General features: G+C 45.3%; 1 protein-coding gene across 1 annotated transcript in view; it reads right to left on the reverse strand.

Moving 5' to 3' along the window:
* The window catches only part of CEP192 (centrosomal protein 192), a 1,919,503-nt gene that overhangs the window by 1,551,885 nt on the left and 347,767 nt on the right, over positions 1-19,851 (reverse strand). Inside the window, exon 11 of the mRNA XM_086965571.1 lies at positions 17,667-17,961. Coding sequence (XP_086821697.1) covers positions 17,667-17,961 — 295 coding nt within the window. The remainder of the gene's footprint in view (positions 1-17,666; positions 17,962-19,851) is intronic.

Consider the following 19,851-nt stretch of genomic DNA (forward strand, 5'->3'; position numbering starts at 1 on the left):
ACGTGATAAGGAGCTACGTCCCTTGATGGTGCATCAGAAGTCGAAGGCAGACCCCACTCGGGAGAGAGTTCCAGACCACTAGCATCCCGAAGCTCATCGAAGTCATCACCATGATCAGGAAGCTCGCCTTCTTCCACATCTGAACTCTCATCGTCCTTTTGCTCGAGAAGACGCTGAGCTCTTCGCCTCGACCACTCCATTCGAATCGAAGTCGACGGATCCGGTAACGACTCCGACGGAGCCGGTTCCGACGTCGCTCGAGGAACCGAAGCAGGAGGACTAGAGTCATGAACAGGCGTGGCACCTCGATCTCGACTGCGAGGTCGATCCGGAGTCGGCGAAGCCGCATGCGGAGTCGAGGACCTCGGTGGAGCCGTACCGAGCCAAGGTGAAAGAGGCGCCGGCATAAAAGGCATAAATGGAGCAGGGGCATACGACTGAGGAATACCCAGGTTGTATGATAACGGACCCATGGGGCCACCAGGCGCTCCAGCGGGGTACATTGCCCTCGAATAAACTCCAAACATCGCATTGAGAAAATGCGAGGGATCCTGCCCAGGACCAGGAAAGGAAGGGTACGGACCTACCGGATGTTGCAATGGAGGCCGAACCGACACATCCTCACCCTGACCCTCTGGATTCACAGGAGTCTCCGCCGAAGCCGGTTCTTGAGTCACCTCCTCTTCTTCATACTCCGAGGAAACCGGCTCCGGCTCCGGCGCCGGAGAACCCACTCTTGACAAAGCAGGTGAAGGAGAGACAAAGTCCTTACGGTGTTTGTGAGACCTTCTCTTCGAGTCAGAGGAATCCTTCCCCGAATGATGTCTCGAACTGTGCTTCCTCCTCTTATGCTTTCTCCTCGAAGAGCTCGAAGCATGCCCGGAAGCCGATTTAGATCTAGACCTAGACCTTTACCTGGACTTCGACTTCGCCTTGGACCTCGAGTCGTCTCCAGACCTCGAACCCGCTCTGGACCTCGACGCCGATCTCGACCTCGACCGAGACCTTGGCTTCGACTTCGATCTCCGTGACGTAGATCTCGAAAGCCGCCCAGAGTCTTTTTTCACCTTTGCCAAAAGCAACTTTGCTTCACGCTCCCGAAGCGCCTTCGGATTCATCTTAAAACAGGACTCACAGTTCTTGACGTCGTGGCCCGATCCAAGACACCACAAACAATCCTTATGTGGGTCAGTGATAGACATCATGCGGGCACAAGACCTACATGGCTTAAAGCCTGTTTTCCTCGACGACATCTCCGGAGAAGAACAAAGTCGCAAGAGAGAAACAGTGACAAATATTAGTCAGAAAGATACTAGGTATCGCTGAAGATCCCGAAAACCGTTAGCGTCGGAGACGCGGAAAAAGGGAACTGACGTCATCACGCCGGCGTGGGCCTAATATGGGGTCGGTGACGTCAGACGGAGTCGCGCGCGATGCCGTGCTCCTGTGACGTCGCCCACGACGGCGTGCTACGAAGAAAATTTCCGAACGTTGCTGACGCAAGGGGGATATTCACAAGGTGAGGAATCCACACGGCAGATGTATCTATCAGAAGTCAACCTTATAGATCAGCTATCCTAGTGGTAGCATGGACAAAGCAGTCTTAGGCTAAACTCAAGAGGGCATGTGAAGCCAGCTGTTTTACCATATGTAACCCCTTTAATACCAAATGAAAGGACACCACACAGGATATATATAAAATATATATGCTATTTATTACTAGACAAACCCTCTGAATTCTTTATGAGGTCAGAGGCACAAGCACAATACAAGATATTCAATTAAAATACAATAAGTTGCACAAAATACAGTAGGGCTCTAGGGGCACGCTAAACCATATACTAAAATATTGGTATAAGGACCACTACACAGAAAGTGAATAGGCCTAGGGCATCGCTGGGGCTACGCTAAGCTACCAAGAGTTAGGAAGCAGGAGACCCACGGGCGGCGTGTGCAGTGTCTAATCACACACGCATGTTACCATAGAGAATGAATGGGAACGTACAAGTTACAAACTAGTTCTTTTAGGGCACTTCTGACTGGACTCTGTGAAAGTTACTTGAAACCTAGACAGTTGGCTAGTTGATACCCACAGGAGCACCAAAGTACTCGCGTTACCTCACCCACAGGAAGCGGGTGCATAGGTGTCAAAGTGTGTCGGTTTCGTCATCGAATCCTATGGAGCCTGGAAGAAAAATGCTGCAAGCAACCAGGAGAGAAGTGTCCGGATGGATCCAAGGGTGGATCGAAGATGAAGAGGACCTGAAAGCAGAGGGGACAGAGTCTGGGTCACTAGCCAGCGACCAGGAAGGAACCAGGCGATGTTGTGAAGCAATCAGGTGCTGTCGGGAAGCTTGTCTCTGCAGCCACGTGGACCAGGAGGCGTCGACGACGACCAGGAGTCAGGCACGGACTGTCCCACGAAGGCTCTCCCTGTCGGCGGTGTCGGCTTCAGGATAAACAAACCTTGGCAAAGGCAACCCACGCAGGAAATGAAGTTGGCTTCTTACTCAGACCATCAAGGTCTGAGGGGCTGCTTCTTTTGAGGGAAGCAAGGGCCAGTCTGGAGCAACCAGACCAGCGGTGTAAATTCGAAGGATCGTCGCCAAGATGGCCACTAGCCAGCGGGCAAGTGACCGGGCAGACGCGTCGAGCAGGAAAATGCAGAAGGGCCCCACGCAGAACTCGTGGAGTGTGCAGGGCTGATCTTCGGTGCAGATGATTATCAGGACTGGGGCTTCTCAATCCTCAATGCACAGCTTCGAGGGTGCCTCGGGTGCTGTACAATTAGCAAGTCGCAGACTTTCCAAGATGGCCAGTCCCACGTCTCTTGTCACCTCCACGGGTCTCAGCTCTGCTGGGACTGTGGATCGGGCTGTTGGATGTCTGGAAGTCCGGTTCTTGTAAGGCTCTGTGCTCGGGCTCCGGCGGGAGGCGTCGACAAAGCAAGCCGTTGATCGCTGGATGGTGCCCGCTTGTGCAGGGTGGTCACTCCTTGACCACAAGGAAGATTCTTCAGTAGTCTTCTTGCAAAGTAGATCGTCGAAGGTCCAGAGTTTCGTTTCAGAGTTTGTCAGGATTAATCTAAATTCTTGGGATTCAGCTCCTACCTATATACCAAATTTAAGGGCTGGAATACCTGCTAGGTCTCTCCTATGGGAGGGACCAGGGAAGGGGGTGGTTACCACTCCTTTCCCTCTATCCACTTTCGCACCAGAGCTGGGGCTGGAGTGCCACAGCACCGGTTTGAACTGGACCATGCATGGGACACCTTGTGTGCACCAGGCAGTGTCTCATTCCTTTCAGCCCTCCCTGCTCCAATACACAAAAGCCTGTCTGGGGTGGTGCTAGCACCTCCCAAGGCAGGAAACCTATTGTCCAAGCGTCCCTCGCTGGAAGGACTCCCAGCAGCAGGAGGTGAGACTTGTGTCTGTGGCAGCAGCATCCATTTTGTGATGCTGAGGCTCTGGTTAACTTTAACCAGGGATAGTAGGACAACATGTCTTCTCCCTCTAGAAGGGTGGAATGTTACCCCCGTCGCCAGGACTGGCGAAGGGGTAGTATTCCAAATCGTAGGACACCTTACTCGACATGTTTTGATAAAGCCAAATCAGAGTTAGCATTTAACTGCGAGGTTCATAATGCACTTAGGAGTATATGGTATGGCAATATCCTAGAACAGCTATAAGGACATGGTTCTGAAAGCTGCAGACAGGCTCAGCTCATGCTAGAGCACCATCTCACATAAAACCAAGTACTGCCTCCAGGATTGTTAAGGCCTGCCATAGGAGTGACTTATAGGTGTATATGTGTCTAGATATAAGGTTAGATATAGGAATACTATATCTAAGCAAGGGGTGATTACACGACCTTGCCCCAGCTGAGTGATCAGCCAGTTGTGTCAATGTGAATGGCCAGCCAGGGGTGGCATAATACATGCTGCAGCCCCTGGTAGGCCTCGGATGCACCTATGCCCTGGCTACCTATAGTACACCGTACAGGGGCTCATAAGGTGACCCAGTATCCAATCGGTAATGCATTTAAGGTACATTAATGTGAATTTAGAGAGAGAGCAGCTGGGCTGATTAGCAGGCCCACAGCCACATTAAGTCGAAAACCAGTAAAGCAAAAAGCAAAAAGTGGGGTGACCATAGGAAAGCAGACCCTACTCTCCTACATCGGGTATCATTGTCCACACAGGTTGGTTCTCTTTTTTGGTTTTGGTGATCAGATTATGGCCATCCGATTATGGTGGGAACTTTCATAGTATTTCCAATATATAGGCAGGTATATCACTTTTGCTTTATAATTGCTAGTTTTGGGTTTTTTGGGATTGTGGAATACAGGCTTCCAGCTTGGTGTATATTCATTGGCATCTTGTTTTTTCTTTGTTGGTTTTAGAATGTTTACTGAGTTGCATTAGGCACCACCAGTGCCGATGGTACACGGTCTACATATACCACTCTAAGATGGCCGTTGCATAAACAGGAATCCTTCGCTTCTTTGTAAACATCACCGCATTTTACGTCAGCTATACGGATGTTTTTTAATGAGGTTCCGCTTTCGGGTACTTTCGGTTCTGGCAACAATAAGAAAACACGGATGCGTCCAGCAGTTTTGTCTACTATAGGTAAGCCTCTAGGCTTGAGGGTTTTGTTTATTGCATACCACCACGATGGTGAAGGTCACGGCGTTCGTATTCATACTTTTGCAGTTTAATGAGGAAGCCTTGTCGAAGCGCGCCAGCTTCTAGAACCTCCCCGTGAGTGTTCAGTCACATTGCCAGGTACTTTAGGGAAATATTTTAATATTTGTGCAAACGCAGACTGTTTTTTTGGCGGTTATTGGTTACCAAGCCTTCTTGTCATGTACTTATGTGGTGGTATATTTTTGTAGTATTAAGGGCTTTTACAGGAAGTTATTTCATCATTTATGTAAGTTGGACATCGTAGTTTCGATGTTCTTACGTTTCGGTGCCTTTTCATCAGATTTAGTGGTCAGATGGCATTTTATTTACAATTCTGGGTGAAGGCTGCATTTATTTCTCAATACCATTGGGCTTGTTAAGACGCCATGACACAATACTGGAATGTGGTCAAGCCATTGGGGGTTTACAATGTTTGGGAATTCAGTGGGAATGTTTCCTCCTAGCATGCTTAACAGCGCAATCTATGTTTCATTTCAGTTACCCTGATGAAGGGATAAGGTTATCCCGAAATGCATTGGGAATACAACTTCAAGGATTGTTTCTTGTTAACATGATATATATATATTGTTTGTAAATGCTACGAGTATAATTTTGTACATGTTTTTGTTAAAATTATAACAGAAAGCAATCCCTTACATCAAAAAAGATTAATGTTCTGAGAGATTGTGTGAATAATTGATCATGAACATTTAAACATTGGTGTTTATGTTGATTGTAATCTGAGCAAATAGGTATTTACAACCCCAGCGGTGCAGGAAGGGGCAGGTGAATGTTTACACTTGCACACACCATTCAGTTGACAGAGGGGCTGGTTACCTCTTTCCCACCCAGCATGCTAAACAGATATATAGAGTACCACAGGTTTAAACTGACTCAAAAAGTGACTTGGAGTCCGTGGTTCTACCCACTACAATTCACCTGTCCCCAATGAAAGGCATGTTGAATATTGTAGACTACACCTCCTGTTTGAAATCACAGAACCTCAGCCAAGTGTGCCTGTATAAGGTGGTAGCATTGCATGAATGTCTGCTGGCCATGTCAGCTGCGCCCAATGCCGATTTGAGGCATGTGTTGGTAATCATCTTGTCTTCTTGCACCTCATTGTTTGCCCTTTTCTTGAGCTTCTTCGACAGGTGTTAGATGAGTTCTTTCATTTGCTCCCACTGCTGGTTGACATACCTGTACAGCAGGATATTCAAGTTAGTTACATGCCACTGTGTTGCAGCTCACCTCTCCATTTTCCTTCTCACCAGGTCTACTCTCTTGCTTTCCTTGAAGACGATGGAGTGTTAGCTCTCTGCCAAGGTGTCGCTACAATATGGGAGTAGGCTAGAACGTTTCCCATGATGTAGGATGGATCCCATGAGCAAAAGCAAGAAGCAGTATTTCTTTTCAACCCTTGGTGTTATGGCTTTCGATGCCAATCGCTCATTAATTGCCTCTCAGCCTTGGTCCAGAATACTGGGTAACACAGAAAGAAATTGGTTCCTGCTTAGGTCCAGCAGCAGTGTCTCTAGAAGCAAAATGTGCCTCTGATTATTCCTCCTCAAGTTCTATCCCATATAGATGTGCTGCTCTATTAATAAGTATGTTGTACGCTGTGATGTCATCTTGTGGTAAAGGATTGAATGGATATGATTTTACCCCCTCGTCTGGGGAGTTGGCATAGAGGTTTTGCCACTCGTCTGCAGATTCCCCCATTTGTGAATTTTATGGTTGCTTTTCTTCGAAATCTAAGAACTTCTCTTCTATTTCCTCTTGTGACTGGCAGGACATAGCTCCTTTATGCGCGTGTTGTTTCAGAGAGATTCAATACACTTAGAGAAATTTGTCAATTGCTGTTTTTTTTTTTAGCAAAGCACCCGGTTCTGCTTTGAGGCTCTACCTCGAGCAATTGGTTTTCTTGGTGTCAAACTCTGTATCCTTTTTTATTAGGTTTAAAAATTTGGGGGGCAAGAAGTCGAGGAAGAAAGGCTCTTTGGTGTCAAAGTTGAGTCCTTCGCTCCCTGTGGGTCGAGGTCCTTTCAGGGCTTGCGTTGAAATGTTTCCTAATGTCTGTAGAAACATCTTTCAGGACTAGCATGGAGCTGTTCTTTAATCCGCTCTCTAGGTCAAAGCTGTTATTGCATTTTTGCTCCAGCAGTTCCCCTGGTCTTGGACGTTTGTGGTTTCTTGGGCCTGCTCTTGCCCTACGGTGTAGGTGTTGGACATTACCGCTAGTTTTTGATGTTTAGAGTCTAAAAGTCTTGGTTCAGTAGCCGATCGACCCTAAGGGTTTACCTTTTATTTGGTGTCCTATTTCTGCATCTTCTTGTGCCCTTTCCGTATGGGCAATCTCGACCCAGTCGTCAAGCTCTTCTCTTTGAGCTCCCTGTCTTTTCAAGGATGTCCTCTTCCTAACTCAACAGTGTTTACCTTGTTGGTGATGCCGTGGTGTGGTGTGCCCATCTCTTTTTTTGTCTTGCTCGAACGGTCTTCAAGAAGAACACTGCAATACTGTGCAGTCCTCTAAAATGTGGTTCTTCAAGAGGCAGAGGTTACACATCTCGACTGTCCCCCTATGCGTAATTGTGGTGGCACTTTGAAAAAAATCTAAAGGAGGTATGCTCCAACACCCTTTTCATTTTCTGACCACATGGTCTTGGGTGTCGGTTTCTCATTTTCGAAGTTCTTATGGTGTTTTCCTCTCTCGTTGCAGAACTCTTTCCCTCAATAATGATCTTGCTGGAGTATGGTTTCTTCTACCTAGAGTCCAGAGTTTTCTGTTTATCTTTCAGAGCAAATGGCAGAAAAAACAATCTGAAGATGCTGATTGCATCAAAGAGTTTCTGGGGCATGTATCAGACGTCACACAGAATGGATTAGGCCCAAATGGTAGACGATGCCCACCCTACCAGAAAGGGAAAAAAACGACAGTCGCTCCAAACCCAACCACAAGAAGACAGAATAATGCACAGCATGTGAATCCAGAAAAGATTCACTTTGCGAAACAGTCCCTTGACCTAAACGGGAAGGAGAAGAAATTCAAAAATATAGTCCGTTGATTCAGCACTTATTCAGACTAGATCATCAGCACTTTGTCCCAGCTAGGGATCATTGACTGCTCATGTAATACAAATTGTTCATGTGCTGCTTTTGTTCCGGTCTTTGTAGTCTGGTGGGAGGGAGAGAGGGAAGTCACCCATAATTAAGCAGAGTACAGAGGCACACACAAACAAAGTTTTTTAACAATATTACAAAAAGATATTTTGCTATGTAGTATACACACCTACTAGACTTTATGTACACCTGGGTAGAGAACATGCAACCATCAACATACATACACACTGCACACACACACTATTCATACATCACACTCCTTCTGCACGAGCTAACACGTCTTAGTTGGTTGTCTAATAACAGTTGGTTTCGCTACACTCAGTAGGAGAATATTAGACTTTATCAACGCGTTTCGGTGGGGTAAACGATGATTGAACCACCTTCTTCAGGATCAGTCAGAGTATTGCATAGAGACTCCACACCCAGGAATATTATTTTGTATTCCCCCTCAGTAGTCTCACAATCATGGGATTTCTACAGATTTTGCGATCCTAGTTACTGTAGGAAGGTGGATACCTGACTGTGGTTACCCCCAACTTATTGCCTGGTGTTTTGCTGGTTTTTCGACTTAGTTGACCTGGGACCCTGCTATTCAGGGCCCCAGGCCCACTGCTCTCTCTGTAAAATGGATTCCATGTACCTTAGGTACATATCTAATTGGATACTGAGTCACCTTATCAGTCCCTGTACGGTGTACCTTAGGTACCCAGGGCATAGGTGTACCCAGGGCCTACCAAGGGCTGCAGCATGTATTATGCCACCCCTGGCTGGCCATCTAAATCTGACAACTGGCTGCACGAAAGCTGGGGCAAGGTGGTGTAATCACCCTTTGCTGTAGATATAGTATACCTATATCTAACCCTAAAATGGACACATGTATTCTAATCAGTCACTCCTATGGCAGGCCTTATCAATCCTGAAGGCAGAGTGCTTGGAATTGTGTGAGATGGTGCTCAGGCATGAGCTGAGCCCGTCTGCAGCTTGCAGAACGAAGTCCTAATAGCTGTTCTATGATAACGCGTACCATATACTCTTAAGTGCATTATAATCCTCGCGGTTATTTGCTATCTTTGGTATCGCTTTATCAAAACATGTCGAGTAAGGTGTAGGAGAGTAGGGCCTGCAATCCTATGATCACCCCAGATTTTTGCTTTTTGCTTCACTGGTTTACGACTTCCCTGGCTGTGGGCCTGCTAATCAGACTCACAGCCTAGCTGTTCTCTCACTAAATTGACACGTTTACCTTAGGTGCATTAACCAACTGGTACTGGGCCACCTTATCAGACCCTGTAACTCAGGGCATAGGTGTACTCAGGGCCTACCAGGGGCTGCAGCATGTATTATGCCACCCCTGGCTGGCCATCTAAATCTGACACAACTGGCTGCACGACAGCTGGGGCAAAGTGGTGTAATCACCCTTTGCTGTAGATATAGTATACCTATATCTAAACCCTAAAATAGACACATGTATTCCTATCAGTCACTCCTATGGCAGGCCTTAACAATCTTGAAGACAGAGTGCTTGGAATCATATGAGATGGTGCTCTGGCATGAGCTGAGCCAGTCTGCAGCTTGCGGAACCAAGTCCTCATAGCTGTTCCATGATAACGCGTACCATATACTCTTAAGTGCATTATAATCCTCGCGGTTATTTGCTATCTTTGGTATTGCTTTATCAAAACATGTCAAGTAAGGTGTCATACGAATTGGAATACTAACCCCTCGCCAATTCTGGCGACGGGGTTAGCATTCCACCCTTCTAGAGGGACACAACATGTATGTAACTGTGAACCCCGGTTAAAGTTAACTCAAGCCTCAGCATCACAAAATGGATGTTGCCACCACAGACACAACTCTGACCTCCTGCTGCTGGGAGTCCTTCCAGCGAGGAGAGCTTGGACAAAGGGTTTCCTGTCAGGGGCGGTGCTAGCACCATCCCAGACAGGGTTTTGTGTATCCTAGGTAGGCAGGGCTGAATAGGAAGGTGACTGCAAGTGGCACCCCGGTGCTCACTATGCATCTGCCGGCTTGAACCAGTTCCAGGGGCACACCAGCCCCTAAGCTGGGGAAAGTCCGGACAGGGGAGAGGGGTGTAACCACCCCCCTTCCTGGTCCCACCTATGGGCAGGACCTAGTCACGTACCAGCCCCTTTCTTTAGAATAAAGGTGGGAGCGGGGACCCTTCCAAATTAGATCATCTTTGAATCCTGAAACTACTTTCTACAAAAGGAACTCTCGACTTCTTCTCAAGATTTCTCCCTTGTGACTAAGGAGTAGTCACCCTGCAGCAGCAGGCACCAACTAAGTATCTTGCGGTTTGCTGAAACGTCCTTCCTCCGGAACCAGACTGCCCAGTTCGACGAGACCCGGACTCCCTGCTCTCTCTGACCTCAACCTGCCTCTACAGCACAGCTGAGAACCGTAGGTGCGACGAGATCAGAGGACCCGGCAATCATCGGAACCAGCACGACACTGAACCAGCACGACCACCGAGGGACCCTCGAGTGGGTGCACTGGGGTAAGAGAAGCCCCAACCCCAAGCAGCACGAGCACCGAAGTCCGGCCCCCAGCATCCACCAGATCTGCGTGGGGCCCTTTTGCTCCTGGGTTGCTGCTACGTTGTCCGGTCACTTGCCCGTTGGCTAGTGACCCTCCAGACGACGTCCTACGTTTGTTTCACCGCTGGTCTAGCTCCTCTAGACTGGCCCTAGACTCCTCCTGAAGGGGACCTTCCTCGGACCCTCCTGGTCCACTCCAGATGCCATTTTGTGTCGCCACGTGGGCTTGCCGTAGCCAAGGCTTGTTGCCTTCTTCACCGGATCCAGCATCGCCAGCAGCAGACATCCGACGTGGGACAGCTCGCAGACCTCCAGCCTGGTCGACATCAGCGCCCCTGGTCCGTGCAGCAGCAGAATCCAGTGTCACCTCTTCACCTGGCTGAGTGACCTCGTTCGGTGCCATCCTGGTGCCCACCTAATCACTGGCTAGTGATTGATTCAGAACTTGGTCCCCTCTGCTTACAGGTACTCTTCTTCACTGATCCAGTCCTTGGATCAGCCCGGAACATCTTCACTGGTCGCCTGCCAGCAACTTCCACTTCAGGCTCCTGGTTCGTCAACGAGGATTCCAGACGACACTTGAACCCTATGCAGCCGCAGCCCCTGAGCTAGGTAAACCGAGTACCACGGTGCTCCAGCGTAGATCCACTCTAAGTGTCTAGATCCACTTTCGTTTTTGACCTACCTAGTCGGGTTCGCCCGAGAACACTAACTTTGCATTTTCTAGCAACCATAGACTTTGTCCCGCATTACGCGTGAGAGTTCGCACTCTGCACACGGCGTTCCTAGACCTCCTGCTTCTAATCTAAGGGTTCAGCATTGTAGGCCCAGCAGTTCTAAAGCCTCTGAGAGTAGTACTTACCTGCTAGTAACTTCGCATTCCACTTCCATAGTATATGGTTTTCCGTGCCCCTCGGGCATTTGTGTAAATTGTGCGAAATTCAGTATTTCTTTAACAGTTTTGTATTGTGCTTAGCGCCCTGTCCTCATAAAGAGTCCAGGGCTGTTGTGTTATAAATAAATATCCTTTTATTTTCATAACAACTTGTGTGGTGTCCTTTCACTTGGTGTTCAAGGGGTATATGTGATGGTATAACAGCTGGCTTAACACGCCCTCTAGAGTTTAGCCTAAAGACTGCTCTTGTCCATGCTACTAGGATAGCTGGTCTATAAGGTTGACTTACAACCAATCATCAATAAGGGTCGTTTGGACTGATACATAGTGATCACTAGAATAGTGAGCACTGCATATCAGGCCAACTTCTCACAGTTACTTCACCAATGTGTGCTTTATAGCTTTTGCAGGCATTTCACAGTTTGTGCAAGGGGTGGACACGGGCTGCTTCTCTTTTGTTTAAGAATCTTTAGCTGTACATTCTTTTTCCAAGTATGTCCTCCTTATGTGTAATATTCACTTTCTGCAATGGCCCTTCTCTCGAGTCAGTCTTCTCTTTGTCTCTTTTATTTCTTTTACAGGATACTTCTTGACGACTGCTCCTAGGTCATTTTTTCGTGTAGCGATCTTCCTACAAAAAAGTCCTGTAACAGCTCACACGTCCACACCGGTGCTCATCATTCAAGCCCCAGTCCCTGCTTGTTCAGACAGACAGTACAACCACCCTAAACTACCTCAATAAGCAGGGGTAACAAGGTACAGACTCCTACCCAACAAAGCCCAGACAATAATGAAATAACTCAATCAGTAACCCGCGGATCACAGCAGCACCTGCCAGGTGTACAAAATGTTCAGGCAGACACCCTCAGCAGAGTCCTACAAGAAAACCACGAGTGGGTCCTTCACGACATCGTCATGCAAGACATCTTCTGACGGTTTGGCACTTGCACAAAGACTTGTTGGACACCACAGAAAACAGCCTTGAGGGACTTCCAACCAAGGACTCTGGGGAATGCCCTATGGATGGACTGGTCTGGAAAATTTCCTATGTCTTTCTGCTGACCCCAGTAGTCCTTATCAAACTGTCCTACTCGAGAGCAAAAATAATCTTAATAGCACCATAGTAGCCACGTCGACGATAGTATACAGACTTTCTTCACCAGTCAGCATCCACATCTCAAGCGCCATACAGACCAAACATTCTAAAGAAGTTCTGAGGCCAGACAGTTGGCTCAATTTCTCTATGAAAGTTCCAATACTGGAGTAAGAAAACAAGTTACTTACCTGTAAGTTTAGTTCTCCAGTATTGGATACTTTCATAGATTCACATTCGACTCACCCTCCTCCCCTGGAAAAGCTCGACCTTCTGCATCTTTATGGTTATCCTTTGGCACTACAGTTACAAAAATCTGAAGGTCTGAGGTTCTCTCAGGAGGGATCTAGAAGGTGAGGCTAATCTGATTGGTTGTTGATTTTATTTGGTCTCTTTTACAAAAAGAGGTGGATATGTTTCAAACTGGAATGTGCCTAGGCCTGGTTTCTAGTTTGTAATGGCTTTGCATTGGTATTTTTGTATGTACCGGGGACTCTCATCTTGACGACGGGGAATGATTCAAGCATGTGAATCTATGAAAGTTCCAACACTGGAGTAATCGGGCTTACAATTCTCTTCCATAAAAATTCACTTGGCAGCCTTTACTGCCTATAGAAAATGTCATTCACAAACTGTTTTCAAAATCGCTGGAATAAATAGTTTTTTGTTTGTTTTAGAAGGGTTGAAGGCTTGCCCTCCCATCAGGAGCCCTTCACCTCCCTGGAAGCTTAACATAGTCCTTTCTTGTCTTATGCAGGATCCTTTCGTACCCATTCGGAAAACAGCTTTTCTCGTAGTTATCACATTAGCTCGTAGGGTTGTCGAAATCCAGGCATTATGTTCTTGCAAACCTTACAAAGTCTTCCACTTTACCAAGGTAGTAATGAGAACTCAGCTGAAATTCCTCTCCAAGGTTATTTCACAGCTTCATGTGTGACAAATTCATTACCAACCTACTTTCAGCATCCGTCAACCCCGGCTGAAAGAACAGTTTTGTTTCCTGGATGTGAAGCATGTATTAAAGAGCTATCTAGCTAAGACATGCATCGTAGTAAATCGGGCTAATTGTTTGTCAGTTATAGTCCGGTCTGTACAGGTTTCCAAACCCTCCATCTCACGGTGCATAGCATCTTGCATTATGCTAGGATACCAAAAAGCCAACAAGACTTTGCCAGATAGACCTATGGCCCTTTCCACTAGGGGCAACGCAGCAACTGGTGCTTTAATGAGAAATGTCCCTATAGCAGAGATTTGTAAAGAGGCTACATGGAGATCTGTTCACACATTCACCAAGCACTATTGTTGGGATTCGGATGCTTTAGCAGATACCCAATTAGGACAAGCCTATCTCAGAAACTTATTGGCCTAATTAAGTCCTATAGTCTCTTCTCTGCTTTTTCCACCGCTGTTTGGTGAGGATGTAGGTATTGGTATACAAGGGAACCCGTAAAAGTTGGCCAAGGACCTACGGGTGGAACTACGTATTTTTGTTATACAAAGGTCCTAGGTTTTGGTTGATAGTTCGAGAAATAATTTACACAGGCTCAAAATAAAGGCTGTGTTTTTCCTTTCTTCCGAGTCCAGCCGGACCTAGAAGTGTTTATTTTGGAAAACAATTTATAAATATAAATAAGATAGGCGAAACCAAGTCGCACATGAGTAACTGGGCACAAGCCTGTACCTAGTCAGGAAAGGACAATACAGGGGAAAAGGAGAAAGAATAAACAGGCAAACAAGGAGATCAGGGTGGCTTATAATACAATGTATACAAATTTAAATAAGCACAAACCCACAGTATCTGCCGTAAAAATTGCAAATCATAAAACAAGCAGTACTGCAAAACAGTCGACGAACGTTTCGATCCCTATCTCCAGAAATAGTGGGATCATCTTCAGGACTAAAATAGATTTTGCCTGATTGTTTTGAGTGAGCCACGAACGAGGCACGGTGGGCTGTACGTGGTCAAGAACACTTCAATGGGTATTCAGTTCCTGAGCGGCCGATGCCGTTTACCGCCTAGCATTGGGTGCGCGGCGTCAGGAAGGATATCGGTATCTGTCCAGTAGGATCAGTTCAGAAAGGGCCGTAACAGTCCTGCATGTCTTGCATGGACTTTGTGGGAAACTTTAGATGAGTTGAAACCGTTAATTACGGTTCGTTATGTCCACAGGTCGCTCAATGGCGTGGGCCTTTTCCGTGCGAGCCGTAATCTGCTCGTAGTGGGGCCGAAATGGGGTCCCGTCTGGAGGCTCAATGGCCTGGTGCAGTATGGTGAGGATGGGCTTGCTTTTCTATTTAAACACTTATGACTATCAATGGAGATCCCCCTAAGAGAGAAGGTACAGTTTCTTACCTGTAATCCCAGTTCTCTCTTGGGGAAATCTTCATTGACGTCATAAGCCACACTGGACAAAACAGACAAAATTACTGGACTTAACTATCGCTGACACATCTCATAAAAAAGAACGGAGGCACTGTCACCTGCTAGGCATGATGAGATACTGGTGGTCTCTGGGTCCTTAAAGGCACAGACTATTTTAACTCGCATTATAGCAGTCTATGTATGGGGCTACACTTTCCTGCTTTCCTTCATCTTCTACTTTGCAAAAGGGTTTCTGAAAGGTTTAAGCTGTTCAAGAAAATCTGCTCTCAAAACTATAATATATACCACCACCTTCCTGTATCCAGCACAAGCCTGCCGCTCAACTTACTCCTCCACGCCACCCTCCCGGATTGACCGCCACAGTGCACTTTGGGCTTTGTGGTTCATCATTTCCCACGAACTGCTTAGGGTGAGCCGACTGCTTTAAGGGGGGAGGAGACTCACGTGCTGGAAGGTATTTTACGCAGGAAAAGAACTATTGGGGGAGGACATGCCACAGTGAATGGGCGCTGAGGAAGGCCTATCGAGCCGAAATGCATTCGCCGCCACCGCTTACCTGTGCATTAAACGGGCTGTTTGCCCTGAATTCCCTCTGGCCTCGGAGTTCTTCTTTTTGAGGTACTTTCCCGTTATATATATATATATATATATATATATATATCACCAAAGTTGCCTGCTATAGGAGAGCCCACAACCGGTGAGTTTAACGCAGATAATTCTTTAATGAAGGCACTGCAAACAGAAAAGAGCATGGTGACACTTCAAATGCAGAGTCCTGCTCCCCGACGCGTTTCGTGCTTAACAGCACTTAATCATGGGCTACATGCTCAAAGTTCGGAACAATGGCAAAGCGCATTTAAAGGCATCTGTATTTTCAAAAGTCCTGCCTCAGTGGGCGTGACCACCACGAGTGGCCTCCTGGATAATTTAGTTACTTGATTTTACCCCTGTTGGCTGCATGCCGTTTTCCAAACAAATGAATTCAATATATATATATATATATATATATATATATATACACACACACACATACAGACACATGCATGTATAGCACTCCGCTTCAAACGCTGACACGGACCCAAAATTCAAGATTGCTTGGATGTTTATTGATGCGCCGCCATAACGTTTCGGCTCTGAACTTAAGATATCTGTTGAAAAGTGCTCCAGGATTTAAACCTATGGGTGGAACAATTCAAATGCTTAGGACTATCAATGGAGAGCCCCTAAAAGAGAAATATAACACCACCTCTACAGGGAGTTTGAGAATCTTCTTAAAGACCTCTGGCATCTGACATCAACCTTGCCACTAGGCGAAACCTTGGAAGAGTTTCTGCAGCAGTAGACTGGTAAATAGGAAACTAGCCCAGCTTACTGCAAGAAAAGGATTTGACCAGAGGAAGGAAGGAAGGAATGGATACGTGCAACGATTGAGACCTAGACTGCAATACTTTATCATGATTCCTATGTTACAGAGGATCCTCACCCTGGATCTTGTGACATTCATAAAGCAATTTCTCGTTCATGGCAGTTATAAATAATTGGCTAGCCATTACTGCAAGGTGATAGAATACATTTTGACAAAGATCAGAGATGGAAGATCATTATCTTCCCCCAGGTATTTCATTTATATAGTGCTTACTACCCCTGATGAGGCATTTGAGCATTTTTCGGTGAGTAGCATGTTACACTGGACCCCAAAGGTAGATTAATAGCAGATTAGTAGAGGGAAATATAAATTGTTATTGGAAGTGGTAGACATTCAAGTCTGTTAGTTGGATGAATAGGATAAAGACCATAAAAGATAATTATGGATCATATCGGTCACCTGCAATTCTTGACATGGTTTAAAATACAACAACTTTGCAGTTAACACTAGGTCTCTATTTGTAACATATCGAATTAGATGTTATTAATTTTTTTAATTGCTGGAAAATATGGGAACTAACAGCACTGGATCCAAGACTGTTGAGGATGCAAAAAAAGTAACTGCAGTGTTCTGATCCCTTGTATAACAATCAAGTATAATTCCAGCAGAGCCGCAAGATGTGTTGTCAATGACAGCTTAGTAATATGATGAAAGTGATGCAGAGTAGCTCTAAAACAAAAAGATCACAGATCTCTAATGGCTCCGGGCAGGAGTACAAGTAAGGATTCAAGGGAAGTTTTTATCCATTAGCAGGTTATTGTCAGGATGTGGTCAGTTACATTTTTCTTTTATTTATCACCAGTCAAGTCATTATCCTCAGGACAATACATAGAATTTTAACTGAGATAGGAAAGCATACCTATAGTGTCCGTGTGTATGTAACCTGGAGTGATGGACAGCATTACTTTGGAACTGTGGGTCAAAGTTACGGCTCCTTGATATTCAACGGTGGAAGGAGTTCACTAGGGATATCCAAGCAGCTTGAAGTACAGGTACAGGTGTGAGTGAAGTAAAACACAATGCATGCCATCAATGTAGAACACATCTGTGTAGGTCGTTAGTATTCAAACATGGCCGTACTAGTGGATGGTGTGAGAATAAAATCTCTTAACATAGTTTACATTGTAGGGAGCTATGGTTTACATAGCTAACTATAACGGGCTCACTTCAGGTTTTTTTTTGGGGGGGGGTTGTAATATTAATGTTGCTTTAAGTGTATATTAGAAGTATGTGAGATTGAAAAAAAACATATGTTCATCTCTAATGGGCAGAAGTCGTCACTGGATTCTACACTAGAGCGATGCAGGGCTATTCTGTGATTCTGCACATAGGAAGGACTGGTCAGGTAATTTGGAGTTCCAGCCTGTTTCATAGCTAAAGAGACTTAACAGTACATATTGCTCTTTTCAGTTATAAAAAAATAATAATAAATACAGAAAACCTGAGCTATTGCACTGTCCATCGAGCCATTTCAAAGGTTGCTTCGGACTATACCCCAACTTACTTTTATACTCCACAGTTCTCCTACCAGAGGTTGGGGACAAATAGGCATCTGAAAGTCCAAGTTCAGCATGGTCTTCATTCAGTGTGTTCTGTTGATCGTTTTCTTCTGATTTGAAATTGAGCTCACATTCCTTGTCCTTAAAGTAAAATTGATTCTTGGCGGATTTCAGCATCTGAATGGAATGAGAGTCACTCATCGAAAAATCTACTTCTTTATCATCTACATGCTGAAGATAAAATGAATCTATTTTTTGGCCACCAGTGGTGTCATTTCGATATGTATGATCAGTAATTTCCTAAAACAAAAATAAAGAAATGAGATTCAGAAATGTTACTGTCAATGTTTTCCTTCCTAAGAGCATTGATATTCTGGGACATTAATATTAGTCTGTAAGGCTTACCCCCTTCCTGTGCCCCAATTTCAATTCCTTTATTTGAAGTATACATGCATACCTGGGCACATACTTTCAAGAATGCCTCAAAAGAAAAAAGTCATTCCTTGTGAATATCTGAATTTGCATGTGAAGTACATTACAGATGACAGAACTAAAAAAATTAAAGTACTGGAGTCAGTGCTCCAATGTGAGTCGTAAGATCAAAACAAACCGGCATCTCCAATGAAAAACATGTTACTTGTACACTGTGGTTGTCCAGTATTGGTATCTTTAAATACATTCATAAGCTTGAATGATACCTGAAGTCAAGTTGTGAGTCTCACAGTAACTTGTAGTAAGCAGTATAATGATGTATTGAGCTTTGAAAAGTTTACAATGACCACCCAGTTAACATATACATATCATTTGAGAAGTTAACTTCAACCAATCAGGAGACAGACAAGTGAACACCACTCTAATCAAGGACAACCATAGCTTGGATTTTTTGGCATATGTGTGAGGTTAGATTATGTTCCATGATCATGTAGATCCACCCCATAATATATTCCAAAAGGAATGTACTCACAGGTCATGTGCGCTTCCTACAATGGCTGGAAGCACATAGTGTTTGTTTAAATACCCCCTCACACATCAAAAGGGCCCTAGTTGTCATGCTTCATCATGGGGGTCTTCCCGCCCGCTGCTGGACAAGGCGTGCAACTACCTACGTCTACGTGGGAGCATGGACGTTCAGTACTATGTGAAGTGTAAAAAGATGTGAGTTGAAGGGTCAGGGGGTGAGTGAAAACATTGTGTTAAAAGGTACCTGGCTCTTGTGGACTAGTAATTTTAATATCCCTTAGGAGCTGGTACTATTAAAAGGGTGGGTTGGAGGTGTCCTGCTTTAATGTGCGATCCCTCCTGTGTATGTCAACATGTTTCAAAGCTCACAGGCATCTTCTTCAGGACAAAGACAGATGCCTTCTTTTCTCACTACCCTATCAAAAATGTTGGTAAAGTACGAAAATCTGTGAAGTGATATATATATATATATATATATACAAATGGTTTTACTAAGTGAAAAGTCACTTAATCATGCATAAGATACAGTACCCAATAGGTATTCTATGTGCTAATTTGTTTCTATGGAGACAATGCCCCATGAGCCTTTAGAACGGGTGGGAAGGGGGTCTAAGGTCAGATTTAACTACAGGGCACTGCCTCGCTTTGGTATCGCCATCCCGCTGCTCCGTTGAACAACATGTGTCAGGTGAGCCTGGATCAGGGAAGAGAAGGATTGCATGTGAATCTATGAAGGATATCAAAACTGGAGAAAAGAGCTACTGAGCCCGGCCAATCAATCAAAAACGTGTTGTTGGTCTTCTCAATGGGTATTGGGAATAGGCAAAAAGATTCCATAGTGAGCTTAGCAGTGCTGTTGATTCTCAAAAGTTAGGCCTGACTGTGCAACTTGTACACGTATACAAAGAATAAAATGATGCCCAAACATTGTGTATTAAGCTTCGTTCTTTCAACAAGGACTCTCTTTCTGCGTGCAAGATGATACAATACAAGGTATAAGAATAAAATTGTGGGTGGTGTTTCAAACATGTTTGGTGGGAGGAAAATGGAACGCTGCCCGAGATATTATTACAAGACACTATTCTATAGCTATGAATAGACACAAACAATGGTGCTCTTTTTATTTACATCTCCACAGCTTCAGGAAACAGGTAGCACGATTTAAAGTAGTACTACAGGACCCATGCTCTGCGGACCATTTTCTTGAAATTAGTCATCTCTAACATTTTG

The sequence above is a fragment of the Lissotriton vulgaris genome, chromosome 4_1 (genome assembly GCF_964263255.1).
Source record: "Lissotriton vulgaris chromosome 4_1, aLisVul1.2, whole genome shotgun sequence".
Classification (NCBI taxonomy): domain Eukaryota; kingdom Metazoa; phylum Chordata; class Amphibia; order Caudata; family Salamandridae; genus Lissotriton; species Lissotriton vulgaris.